The following is a 13,687-nucleotide window of genomic DNA, read 5'->3' on the forward strand; positions in this document are numbered from 1 at the left end:
GTTATTCCTATTTTCAAGATCCTAGGAAAGGATCCTAGTACAACCCACTGATGAGGAAGAAGAGGTCCAGAAGGAAAGTGGCTTTGACATCACAAAATTGCTTTTGGGGCATTTTTGAATCTTTTTATATCATATCTAGAGCTCTTACTACATCACACTGCTTTGGGGGAAAATATTAGAGGAGGAAAGGAACATGGTATGGCAAAAAAGTCCTGCATTTGGATCCAGACATTCCCAAGTTTAAATTATGATTCAGTTATTTACTATCTTAGTGACTCTGGGCAAATTATTTCCCCTCAATAGACTTTGGTTTTCCCATTTTTATGATGAGGAGGGGGAGGTAAAGCATATGATCTCTAAGGTCACGACTAAGCTCTCAGTTCTGTGTTTCTGCTCATTAGAAAAATTATTGCCATAATGTGGATTAGTTGAAAAAACTCAGGATTATTGGACTGAGGAAGAAAGGACTTAGGGGATATGCGGGATAGCTACTCAATTAGAGCTGTCCAAGAGTGGAATGAGCTTTCTTAGAGCATAGTGAGCTCCTATCAGAGGAGACTTTCAGTTAAAAGCTGACTAGTCCCTTGTTGAGGATGTCACAAGTGGGATTTGTCTAAAGATGTGTGCTGGACGAGGTGACCTCTGAGGTTCTGTCCTATTCTAATTATATGAAATTTATGAGAACTCTGGACTGCTGGGACAACTTGGACTTTAGACGTGTCTAACAAAGTGATGTAAACACATAGCTAAAACAAAGTACCGTGGAGAGGCACAGAACAAAAAGATAGGTGACATCCAAAGGAGAACATAAATTCCTCAGTGTGGGGTGGGAGGGAGGGAGGATTATTAGCTTATTAGCTTATTCCTTTTCCAACCTTCCAGCCTTCACAAAAACAAGTACCATTGTCATAAGGAGACTCAAATGAAAATATGAAGAGATCGGGGTAAAATAGTCAGGGGACTACTTCGGGGGAAAAAAGTACATTCAGCATATAAGTTCTACTGAAATTGAGAAGCCAATGCCATTTTATCACCCTGAACTCATTTACTGAGGAACAAAGGATCATCATCTCCATTTTATAACTGTAGAGTTATGAGTTAATGAGGCTCAAGGAGGTTAAGAGACTTTCTCAACACCCTATCTATGGCTTGCAAATATTTCGAACTGAGTCTCCAAGCCTAGCCTTCTTTCCAAAAAAGAATGGAAATTACCAGTTACCATTATGGCTCATATTGTTATTATGTAATTAGTTTATAATTATAATTAGATTATAATTAATATGAAAGTATTGGTTCCCTAACTATAGGGGAAGGCAGTATGAGTTTGCACTTTGTTCAGGCAATAATAATAATAATAATAGGAAATCTGTAGCTGAAAATTTTTGTAGTCTGGATTTGAAATCAGAGACCTGTATTCAAAACCTGACTCTGGAGCTGATTATCTACATCACTTTGGAAAAATTGCTCAACCCTATAGGTCTTGTTTTCCTTCACTTTTTTTTTTTTTATCTGATGCAATTTGGGCCTAAGTTACTTGCCCAGGGTCACACAGCTAGGAAGTATTAAGTGTCTGAAGTCACATTTAAACTCAGGTCCTCCTGACTTCAGAGCTGGTTCTCTATTCACTGTGCTACCTAGCTGCCCCCTCCCTCACTTCTTAATTGAGAGAATTGGACTAGATAATTTATCAGGTCCCTTTCAGTTCTAAAATTCTATTATTTAATAGGGCAGGTTTGTGGCTGGGCAATACCAAGCCATCTAACCCTAAAACTTTTAATGCTATAAGAAACCTAGAGATCGCTATGTCCACTCCTTCTTTTACAGTTGAGGAAACCGAGGGTGAGAGAAGGTAATTTCCCTAAATCAACACAGGAAGTTAAAGGTCTGGAACTCATTGTCTCCTGAGTTATTACACTCTCTTCCTCTTGAAATTATTTGGCACACTTTTTGAATTTACTTAATATGCATATTTTGTTTCTTTTCCCTTCCCAGAGATAATATAGTAAATATTTATACATCATTTGATCCTCACAACAACCCTTTGAATTGGATGCTATTGTGATCCTCATTTAACAGATAAGGAAACTGAGGCTGAGAGAGATTGAGTGATTTACCTAGGGCCACACACTCAGCAAGTAAGCATCTGAAAATTAAGCTGACATAGCCAACTCAGCCGGTGCCCTGTCCCCTGTTCAATCAATCAGCAAAAACAAAACAAAACACAAACTCCTCCTTCAACTTCCCAAACTTCACAGTTTAAAGGTGGGGGGAGGGAATCCTTTCTCTTTTCCAGAAGCAAGAGCAGCTAGATGGGAGTTCACTTTGCTCCACCCCTTCTCTTTTCTTTTAAACAGGAGAGCAGAAGTTTTCCTGTGGTCTGCCAGAGTCATTTTCAAGATTTCCAGAGGACAAGGCCAGTCTGGACAGGTGCCTGCCATCTCCACCATGAAGCAGCTTTCCTTTGCAACGTACCTTCCCATCAGCCTCGTCCTCTTGTCTGCGTCCTTGCACACAACTTGCTTAGCAGGTAGAATTATGTGTTTGTTCTCCACAAAGGAGGGAGGGAGAGGGAAGAAGGGAAAAATCAAAACAGAGAAAAAAAAGGAGGGAGGGGATTTGGCCCAGGGAAAAAGGAACAGGACTTTCAGTCCAGATAGAGCTGGGAATTGGGGAAGGGGATTTTTTAGATTTAATTTCCTGTTGACAAAGATCAAATTCCCGGACTTCATCTGGAGCACACTCATAGATGTGTTGACATTTCTCTTCTGAAATGTATTCAGCTTTTCTTCACCATTGCTAACAGCAAAACACCAAAAAAAAGTTTCCCCAGACCTAACGATTGAATTAACTCCAAAATAGTTTTATTTTGTTACTTACCAGTAGCTTCTTTCCTTTCCTAGAAGGTCAGTGAAATGACTTTTCTCTTTTTGTCAGTCCCTACCTCCAATGTGTCACTGACCCGGAGTATTCCAGAGACTGTCAGTAGAGGGCTGGGAAAGCGGACTATGTCTGTTAACTAAGGACAAGTTTAGCCTAATTCTCAGAAGTTTATTATCTCTGGGCTAGCCACCAGGTGATGAGAGTGGTTTTTGGTGTTTTTCTGTTTTGTTTTGCTAAAACAACCGGTCAATAGTAAGCTGACTATTATATATTGTCTCCTAAGGCATGGTGGGGGTTGAGATCTGGATCTTGTAGGAGGGAACACACTTACCAATAGAATCATGGATTTTATGGAAGTATAGATGTTTACTCATCTCTATTCATCTATGATTACTTCATCTATAGAGATGTTAAACATCTCTATTTTCTTCTGACAATATTCTAAGCCCCCTATTATTGCTTCCTTTCCTTCAAAATAAATAATTCCTTTTATAGCTCAATGCTTTCTCTAGTTAGTAGACCATTTGATTTATTCTCAGATAAAATGAAATATCCTCATATGACAAGGAGAAAAAAAATTAATGTACACAAAGATTAAGAAACTCCCTTACATTATTCATAACATCAAAGGATCAGAATATTTGCATAGTGCTTTCTAGGTTCCATGTACTTTTTAGAATATAGCTCTTAGAGGTGAAGGGAATTTAGAGATTATTTATGCTCATTTTACAGATGAAGAAACTGAGGAATCAAATTTTCCTGTTTTCTAGGATAGTATTCCACACCAGCTATTCTTTTTTTTAATAATAGTTTTTTATTTTCAAAATATTCACAAAGATAGTTTTCAACATTTACTCTTGCAAAAGCATCTACTCTTAAAGTGTAATCTGAGGAACCTCTAGAGTAACAGATTCTAAACTATTTTCATAATAATTCTAAGTTATTTCCATTTCTAATACAATAAATATTTATAGATGTAACTCATGTAAAACAAAAGTTCTTTGAAGGTGTCCTTAATAATTGAGAATGTAAAGGGGACCCGAGACCAAAATATTTGGGAAATGCTTCTCTAAAATTATTTCCCAATTGCCATCAATAGCAAATTTTCAATGGTCCACAAAACTATTACTAAGAGAAATCCTTGTTTTTTCTTTATAAATTATATTTTTAAATTAAATTTATGTGTGTAAAATATGCAAATATATGCATAAATTATTCGTGTAATTTTAAACAGCAATTAAACTGAAATTCACTACTTAGATTTTGAAAATCAATTCCAAAATATAAAGTACTTGTTACAGTCTGTTAACTTCTCCCTCTATGCCTTTCATTCTCTTCACTCCTGTACATGTATTTGTGTATATAATTTTCTTATATATAGTCATTTCTGCTTTGATGGATTTTTTTATTCACTTTTCATTGTTTCATCTTTTTTATTCTATAACACTTGCAAGGTGTCAGATCATATTCCAAAACAATTGATTGTGCCATTATAAAAGAACTTGTCCAGACTTTTTCTATTGAAACTGTTGGTTCAGTTTCAGACTTTCAATATGAAAGTGTTGGTTCCCTAACTACAGGGGAAGGCAGTATGAGGTTGCACTTGTTCAGGCAAATGTGATAATACTATCTCCTTTTTCTTACAATTTTTGCCAACTTTCTTATTTTATTCTTATTATAATTTATTCTATTTTTCTATAAGTTTTATTCTTATTATAATTTTTTTTGATTTTTGTACCATAATACAAAAATTTTTGAGCAGTTAGCACCTAATATATTATTCATTTATATATTATATACATTTATTACTGATTTTGTTGTTGTTGGGTTCAGTCAAACCTGACCCCATTTGAGGTTTGCTTGGCAAAAATTTGCCATTTTCTTCTCCAGTTCATTTTTCAGATGAGGAAACTGAGGAAAACAGAGTTAAGTGACTTGCCCAGAGTCACACAGCTAACTAGATCTAAACTCAGAAAGATCAGTCTTCCTGATCCCAAGTCCAATTTTCTATCCAGTATGTATTTTGTAAAATATTCACAAGAACACAAATTTTTAAAAGATGAAAGAAAAGATTCTACTATTTTAATTCAATCAGCAATGGATCTAGGTCTTTGTTTCTCCCCAATTCTTCCAGGACTGACTTTTCACTTTTACTTATTTTTTGCCAATTTAATAGGAATGAAACAGTATCTCAAAATTTTTAATGAAAAAGTTTAATGATGATTTGCAATACACTTCCCCATATTTCTAAATTTTCTGTTCACTTTTGTTGACCATACCTTAATCAGTGGGAATTGGATGTTACCCTTGAGTTAGAGCAAATTCCTTATAAATTTCAGGTAAAACTGTACAGGTAAAACTGTACACACAAATCTACAGAGGATAATTGGTTCACAGTATAACTTTGCTCAGAAATATTACATTATACTTCATTATTCTTTCTCCAAACACTGAATCTTTGCCCCCTGTTCCCTTCTCACCACTTGTCCTCCCTTATACTATCTTGTCACTGAAAATCCAGGGGTTCTCAAACTTCTTCAAGAAGCAGAGAGTACAGTCAGAAAGGTGAGGATTAGATTGATTTGGCTTCATTACAAAGTAGACAGGAAATAACTACCAAGAATGTTTATTGTGGCAAGTGGTTGAAAGAGCCATGACGTATGATTCAAAAGGTAATATGACTAATTTGTAACAAACATGCTAGAATCTGAATATTTTGTCCTGAAAAACAATCTTTATAGAAGAGTATTTACTAGTTCTAATAATGCTTTTCAAGCTTAAAACCATTTTTGAAATTTCCCTATTGGAGTTGCCTTGTGACACCTTTGTTTTATTTTATTTTATTTATTTTATTTCTACACAGCACTAATCATTTATTTTTATTAAAATTATAAGTATGCATTTTTTTCATAATTATAACTTTTTATTGACAGAACCCATGCCTGAGTAATTTTTTACATTATCCTTTGCACTCATTTCTGTTCTAACTTTTCCCCTTCCTCCCTCCACCCCTCTCCCAGATGGCAAGCAGTCCTATACATGTTAAATAGACACCTTTCTTTTAAAAACAAGTCCTAATGGTGGTGATTAGGTAAATGGACTCCAGAAAAAGACCATTTCCCTGGTAGCAACTCAGAATCTGAATGGGCTTTGCCCACTATAATAAAAATGATAGTAATAATGCTAATAGTTGACCTCATCCTTAAGGTTTATCAAGTACTTTACCTACATCATTCTACATCTTTGAAAGATGAAATTGATTTTTGAAAACCAATAAATATTTGCAATTAATAATGAAAAGGTGAGTGAACAAGCTAGGTTTTTAGTTCAAAACCAAGTCTGAATTTAACTAATTAATTAAAATTGAATTTTAAAAAATTAAAAATGAGATGTTTCATTTATGCTTTGTAAAATGATTCTCAAATTTTAATTCTTAAGATAGGGGTCCTAAAATGTTTAGATCATCATGAGATCATGTAACCAAAGCATTTTATGAAGCAGCCACATAAATTGCCATTAGTAAATGTACAGACAGCTACACGTTTATTATGTCAACCCATTCCAGTATCTTAGCCAAGAAAACCCTGTGTGGAATCATGAAGGCTTGAGCACAACCAAAATGATTGAACAACAAATGTACATATCTACAAGGTGACTTTGAAAGGGATAATACCTATTTGGATGTAGAAATTCTGTTGTTGTTTTTTAATGACTAACTTTACGTGATAGCTGTTTCTAGTATCTGAATGGTTGGTTGATTGATCATAACTCTTAAGTCTTTCAAAGCTGTTTGTCTTTATAATGTTATTATTCCTGGCTCTTTGCCCTTCATTCTGTATTAGTTCATAAGTGTTCCTAGGTTTCACTAAAACCAACTCTGACTTTTTTCTTCTGGCACCATTGTATTCTATCACAGTGATATACCATACTTTGTTTACTTTCCCCCTCATCGACGAACATATCTTCAGGTTCCAGTTTTTTTTTTTTTTTAACCACCACAAAAAGAACTGATATAGATAGATCATTTTGCATTTTTTTTTTTTGATGTCTTTAAGGTATATAAATAGTAGTAGTGGGCATCAAGGTTGACATTAGAGTGATAAGTCCTTAGTCAGAAAGACTCATCTTACTGAGCTCAAACCTGGTCTCAGACACTTACTGGCTGTGTGACCCTGGTTAAGGCACTTAACCCTGTTTGCCTTACTTTCTTCATCTGTAAAGTGAGAAGGAAATGGCAAACCACTCCAGCATCTTTGCCAAGAAAAACCCAAATAGGGTCATGAAGACAGGACTGAAATAACTGAACAAGAACAACAGAATAATAATGGTATCAAACCCATATCACATCCAAAATATTGACTGGAACAGAGAATCTGGCTCAAACTCCTGTGCTGATACATATCCGTGATTTCAACCACTTCAACTGGGTCTCAATTTCTTCACCTGTAAATAAAGGGATTAAACTAGATGGATTTTAAGATTCCTTCCAGTTATAAATTTAGGACCCTATAAACCATCCCCTCCCTCTCCTCTTCAGCCGATCCTTCCCTTTCAACCAACCCATCTCTGCATTTTTCAAATGCCTTATTTCCCTGGAATCTTATGCACCAGAGACTATAGTAAGTGCACCTAGGCCCCTTAGCACCTGGGTGCTATCTTGAACCTGCACCTCAGGGTGAAGCATCTGGGGATCAACAGTGTTAGATCCTTAACTCTTATACTGGGAACACAAAGTTTATCTATACTTAAGAGTTCCCAAATTCCGTCTATAATCCTGGAATAATGAGGGTTTACTTTTCTGTAGGAAACATAACATCATCAATTGACTTTGGCTTCACCTAGGTGAGAAACTATTTTCACTGTCCTTGGCAAAAAAAAAAAAAGATAGAACCTGTCAAGAAAACCATTTTTATAATGAAGGTGAAAAGGGTTGGGAAATCAATTTCTCCCACCCAAATGCCTCTCCCCACCCCAATCCCCATGCCTTTCAGGTATAAATAAATTATGTCAGATTACATCAACTAATTACAGTACTTGAGTCAAACTTTTGAGAGGCTTGGGGTGGGGTAGCAAAACCTTAGTTAGAACTACAATTTTATGCCTTAGGCTAAATAATAGTTCTCTTTTCAAACTAGTATTCCCCTCCCTTCGAAAACCAAAGTCCCTGAAGGACACAGTGTCCTAAAATGGGAACTTGGGAGCTTTCTAGTTTCTTGTCATGTCAAGAGAATAGGATGAATAGCATTATAATATGCTGGAAGAGATACCTTCAGACTTTATTTGTAAGACGAAGTCTATTGAGGGAAACCCAAACAGAATATTTAATTTCTTCCCATTATATATACAAAAAACTTAAACCTGTAACCTGGGAACATGTCCTCCTTTCCCTAGGGCTACTTGAGAATTTGTACCATTAAGTGCCTGTACTAATGCTGAGGAAATGCTTGAGATTCCTTAATGAATGTGTACATTCCATTCAAATTCATTTAATAGTGACTCAAATTTGTATGGAGAGCTACAATCATAAAAAACTTTCCCATTCATTATATCAGTGTCTTGTAATCACTGTAGGATCTTATAATCTCTGACACTATCCATGCCCAGGAAGATAAAAAATAGCTTAAAAGATGGTGTCAAGGATGAAGTAGTCCAATAACCTAAAGTATATGTTGTGTTTAATAAGTAGCTTGCAATACAGGCTGATTTGAAAACAAGTGAGAAAACTGATTGAAACATTCTGGGCTTTGGTTTTGGTTTTAATATCAGTCTGTGAGAGGAAATATTGAATAGATAGCTGTTTGTTGAATAAGGAAGATTTGGGTTCAAATGCCTTTGGAATCCATAAGACATTTGCTAGCTGCATGACTGGGCAAATCACTTAATCTCTCCCTATCTTGTCTACATAGAATATATATTATGTATTCATAAACTAAATATAGATATTAATTTGCTTGATTGCAAGGAACTTTCCAAACCTGGAGTGCCCCAGGTTGATGAAAATCTTGAATGCTCATTAATCTTTTAAGAGCTGTTTAATAATCTGTAAAACACTGGGAGAGGAATCAATGACCTCTAGGCTTCCTTCCAACTCTAAAATTAGAGTTGATGGGATTAGATTGGATTAGAAGGTTAAGTACTGCCAATATTCTACCCATATTAGAGATGAAGAAATGAGCCAGTGAGGCTGACTTGTTTCTGATCACAAAGCTAACAAGGAAGGCTCTTTCCTTTACCTCTCAAGCTGACAGGTCTCTTGTGAGTTGTCCTGAATGAAGAAGAAATGAACTTGAAACATCACCTGTTAAACCAAAGTATTCCATTTTCTTACAATGTCTTTACAAAGTCAAAGTCAACCTGTAACAGCATCTGCTGTGACCCCCCACCCATGGGTCTAACAGTCACAAGACCATCTCTTATTTCTAGGACAGCTCAGTAACCCTTCATTTTGTTGTATTGATTCTCCCTCTCTGTTTTGTTCTTGTTTTTTCAGAAACACACAACTCTTCATCCGTTCCTTTTCCTGTGTCAGACTCGGCATTCATAGCACAGTGCTCTGGTAAGTTTTCTACGGCTGCTGAAGCTCCATGGCCCGGGATTTCAACCTCTCCATTGCTTAAGTTTCATTGATTATTGGGGATGATTATTAGGTTTCCCCAGTCCTGGGTGGGGACAGCTTTGTATACTGTCCATGTTTCTCCCTGTTCTCTAAAAGAAGCCTGAGAGATTACTCTCTATTAATCTATCTTCAGAGTCATTGGGTGAAAAACTTCATGGAGAACCTAATAAACAAGTCATCTGGTGTAACTTGGGACAAGATGGCGGGAGATTGAAATACACATTAAATTTCAAAATGATAAAGTCTCAAGGTTGAAAGGCACTTAGTACAATCTACCAAATCCAAAAGTTTCATTTGTAATATTTTTGATATGATCACTTGACCTCTATTTAAAGAATTTCTTTTTTTTTTTTTTTTTTTTGCTGAGGCAATTGGGGTTAAGTGACTTGCCCAGGGTCACACAGATAAGAAATGTTAACTATCTGCAGTCAAATTTGAACTCAGGTCCTCCTGACTTGAGGGCTGATGCTCTATCCATTGTGCGATCTAGCTGCTCCTATTTAAAGAATTTGAATTACTACTTCACGAGGCTTCTAGGAACCTACAAAAAGGCATTAAAAGTCATCTCAAGTCATTTTACAGACAGGGAAACTGAGGCAAAGCAAAATTAAATAGTTTGCCTGAGATCACTAAAGACATAAGTGACTATGCTAGGATTTGAACTCAGATTCTCTGACTGCAACTCCATTATTCTTTCTAGTACAGCATGCTGCTCTTCCCTCCATGTTGGGCCAAAATCTGTCTCCCTTAGACTTCCATCCATTGGATACTAAAAATTGCTACCCTCGACACTCACATAGGTGACTGTGTATCTGGGAAGTAAGTTTTCTCACAAACATTGCTTGTAATTTGCTGGAATCCAGAGGTTTTATAATATCTAATAAAAGATCTGTCGTGGTGTTGAGCAGGAGTGAAGGATGAAGAGGCACTAAACATGATGTACAAGAAAGAATCATAGTGTTGGAATAAGAGGACCCGCTTCGAATTCTAGCTCTATAATTTAAAACTTTTGTAATGTTGGGCACATAACTTCTTGGAGACTCTAGTTCCCCATCTATATGATAAGGAAACTGGACATCTAAGATGTTCTCTAGCTTTATCTCCATGCTCCTACAATTTATATATTGAAACATTATTAGTAGTTGATTATAAAATAGTAGATTTATGTCCATTCTGACAATTTTCTGTTAACTTTTTTAAGAGATAGTTTTACCTTAAATGATATCTTAAAAATCTAATTAACAAAGGAAACAAACATATTTTATTATTTGTATATATTTAAAAACAAACAAATAAACTTGAGAACAACCCTCAGGGAACTCAGAATTTAGTAGATAATTAAATTACTAGGTAGAAAATGGAAGTGCTTATTTATACATTCTACTGTGCTGTGAATTGCTGGCTCTTACTTCAGATATGATATATTATTGTGGGGTCAAACATCAATTTTTTTGCCTATTTATGAACAGATAGAAGATGAAAAAAAGTAATTTTCAACAATTCAATCATAATCTGAGTTTGGGGTTCAGATTAGATGCACATGGACATTTATTTTCTATGAATTACAATAAAAATAAATACCTTATTCTAGGGAGGACCTTATATTTTAAAGTTAGAAAAAAATCCATGTGTGTCTCACTGGCTATGGTCAATACCAGATTAAAGGTTGAAAAATACAAGGTCAATGTGAGACCAAGGATTTATTTTAATGAGTTGATTTTTCTCATAGATTCCTTAGTTTTGCCTTGTTCCACATGAGTACAGCTCTAACACTAGCAAGTTCTCTCATAAATATGGCTCATTTGCAGGGTGGAGGGAGCGGGAAAATGGGAGGTGGAGTACATGGGTTGGGGAGTTAGGGCTAGAGGGGAGGAGGAGTGAAGTGGGGGGAATGTGTGCATAAGTCAGGCAAATTCATCCTCCTCAGGATAACGACCCAGAGTCCACATGGTCTAATCCCTCTTCAGTAATATCACTTTGGTTTATAGAGGGAAACTCTCCATTTTCTATGGATAATAACTATTGAAATTAAATGATATTTATATGGGGAAGAAAAAAAGGAGGAAGGATGGTGAAATGTATTTCTTCTTCAATAGATTTAGATTTCTGCTCTAAGGCTGCCCAGTGCTGTAAGCATGGAATGGATGAAGATGGTTGGATTGCAGCAGCTATTGGCTGGAGTCTCTGGTTTCTCACCCTTATTTTGCTCTGTGTGGGTAAACTCAGAAAGATAACACCTGAAGAATCCAAGTACACGCAAGCGTGAAATTTGGGACTCCATGGGCCAGACTATCAAATTCCACCAGTTTCTTCTTAAATGAAGAAGAAAAGAGAAAAGCCTTGAAATAAGATTCAACATGCTTTTTAAAAGGGAGCAGAAGAAGAAAATGTCCAATTTCATCAAGAATAATAGTACTTTTATACTTAGTTTCAAAGGGTTGTGATTTGGCCCTTATAGTTTTCCTCTTTATGTAGTTTAATATCTAGAATTATTTCCATAAACATTTGCAGAATTGAATCAACAGGAAGAATTTGTGAAATACCCAGTTATGTTCCCAGCATCATCTTGACACTCAGGGATACAAAAAAAAAGAATAACCAAGAGCCATTCTATAGATAAATATAATATAAATATAGATAAATAGTCAAAGTCATGAACAGCTTTTGGAAGAATTGCAAATTCTAAATTACACTAATTGACATTTGGAAACTTCCTCAAAATCAGGATGAGAAATGCAAATTAAAACAACTCTTGAGTTTTCATCTCTCGCCCTGAAAATTGACCAAGAAAACAAAAAGGATAGTTAACATTGGAGGAGTTGTGGGAAGCAAGGAATATTCATATACTCTTGGTAATGTTGTGAATTGATCCATCTAGTTTGGTTACCTATCTGAAATTATGCAAAAGTGTGACATCACTGTTCATACCTTTCAACCCAATAAAACCTTCTACTAGATATATACTCAAAGAAATCCCAAGATAAAAACAAATCAAGTACTGTGTAACCACATGTACAAAAAGAAAAAAAAACCTCTGGAAATTAGATGGAATAAAACTAAATTAGCATATAAATATTACTGCTACAATAGAAAAGAGGGAAAAAATCACAAGATTTTTCAGTTCTGAGTGACTGAGAAAGCAAAAAAAAAGTTTTAGAGAACAGTTCAGGGAACATATTTGTCTCCTTTGACAAAAGTGAGGGGGAGGCATATTGAGGGAAAATGTATATATTTTCAGATAATAGTGACTATCAATTTTATTTAATTTTTTTTTCTTTGTTATAAAGTAGGATTGGATAGGGGGCAGGGCAGGACAATGGTATAGAACTAGGGGAAAATGTGATGTAAAAGCAAAAGGCATCAATAAAAAATATTTTTTAAAAGTAGAAGACTTGATTGGGTACATTGCAAGCATCCAAAATTATTTTCTTTCCCAAAGCAGTTCTTTCTCCTGGAATAATTGTATTATCGTTCTTCTGTGTCATTCAAGCTTGAAATCTGAGAGACATCTTAGACTCCCCCCGCCCCCAACCCCGCCACACACACATACACCAGTTTCTATGTCCAATTGTCAAATCCAGTCCTTATCTTCCTCAAAGTTGACTCTTCTCTTGCTACATTCCATTCTCATTAACACAGCCTATAGGTCAATCCCTTGTTATCATGTGATTGAATTCAATAGCTTCTCCTTGATCCCAGTCTACAATTTCTCCCATCCCAAATCCATCCTACTCACCTACCACAAAAATTAATCTTAATCAAAAGATCATCTCCCAGGAGTGAGTGGTACAGTAGGAAAAGTCTGAGGGTCCAGCTGAGAAGTTCACCTGTGGTGCTCGATAGCTATGTGAATTTGGCTAAATCAAATAACTTCTATGAACCTCAGTTTCCTCATCTGTAAAAAGAGGGGAGTAATACTAAATAAAGATCCCTTCTAGTAAGTCTTTGATCTTATTATCCTCTCTGCTAGGTTTTTTTTTTTTTTGGGGGGGGAAGCAATCAGGGATAAGTAACTTGGCCAGAGTCACACTGTATGTGTCAAATATCTGAGGCTGGATTAGAACTCAGATTGCTCCATGACTTCAAGACCAGCGCTCTATCTATTGTGCTGTCTAGCTGCCCTGATCCTCATTGTCTATTTAAAGAAATGTTCAGTTATTTTCATTCATGTCCAACTTTTTGAGACTCAAT

The 13,687-nt window shown here is 35.7% G+C and overlaps 1 protein-coding gene across 1 annotated transcript; it reads left to right on the forward strand.

The window, feature by feature from the left end:
- Positions 1–2,290: 2,290 nt before the first annotated feature.
- On the forward strand, positions 2,291–13,404 carry TMEM213 (transmembrane protein 213). The gene is made up of 3 exons (XM_023505465.2): positions 2,291–2,527; positions 9,371–9,436; positions 11,593–13,404. Exons 1-3 carry the CDS (start codon positions 2,446–2,448, stop codon positions 11,760–11,762), a joined length of 318 nt encoding a protein of 105 aa, XP_023361233.1. The 5' UTR covers positions 2,291–2,445; the 3' UTR covers positions 11,763–13,404.
- The last annotated feature ends 283 nt before the right edge of the window (positions 13,405–13,687 follow it).

This window comes from Sarcophilus harrisii, chromosome 5, assembly GCF_902635505.1.
Source record: "Sarcophilus harrisii chromosome 5, mSarHar1.11, whole genome shotgun sequence".
In the NCBI taxonomy this organism is placed as follows: domain Eukaryota; kingdom Metazoa; phylum Chordata; class Mammalia; order Dasyuromorphia; family Dasyuridae; genus Sarcophilus; species Sarcophilus harrisii.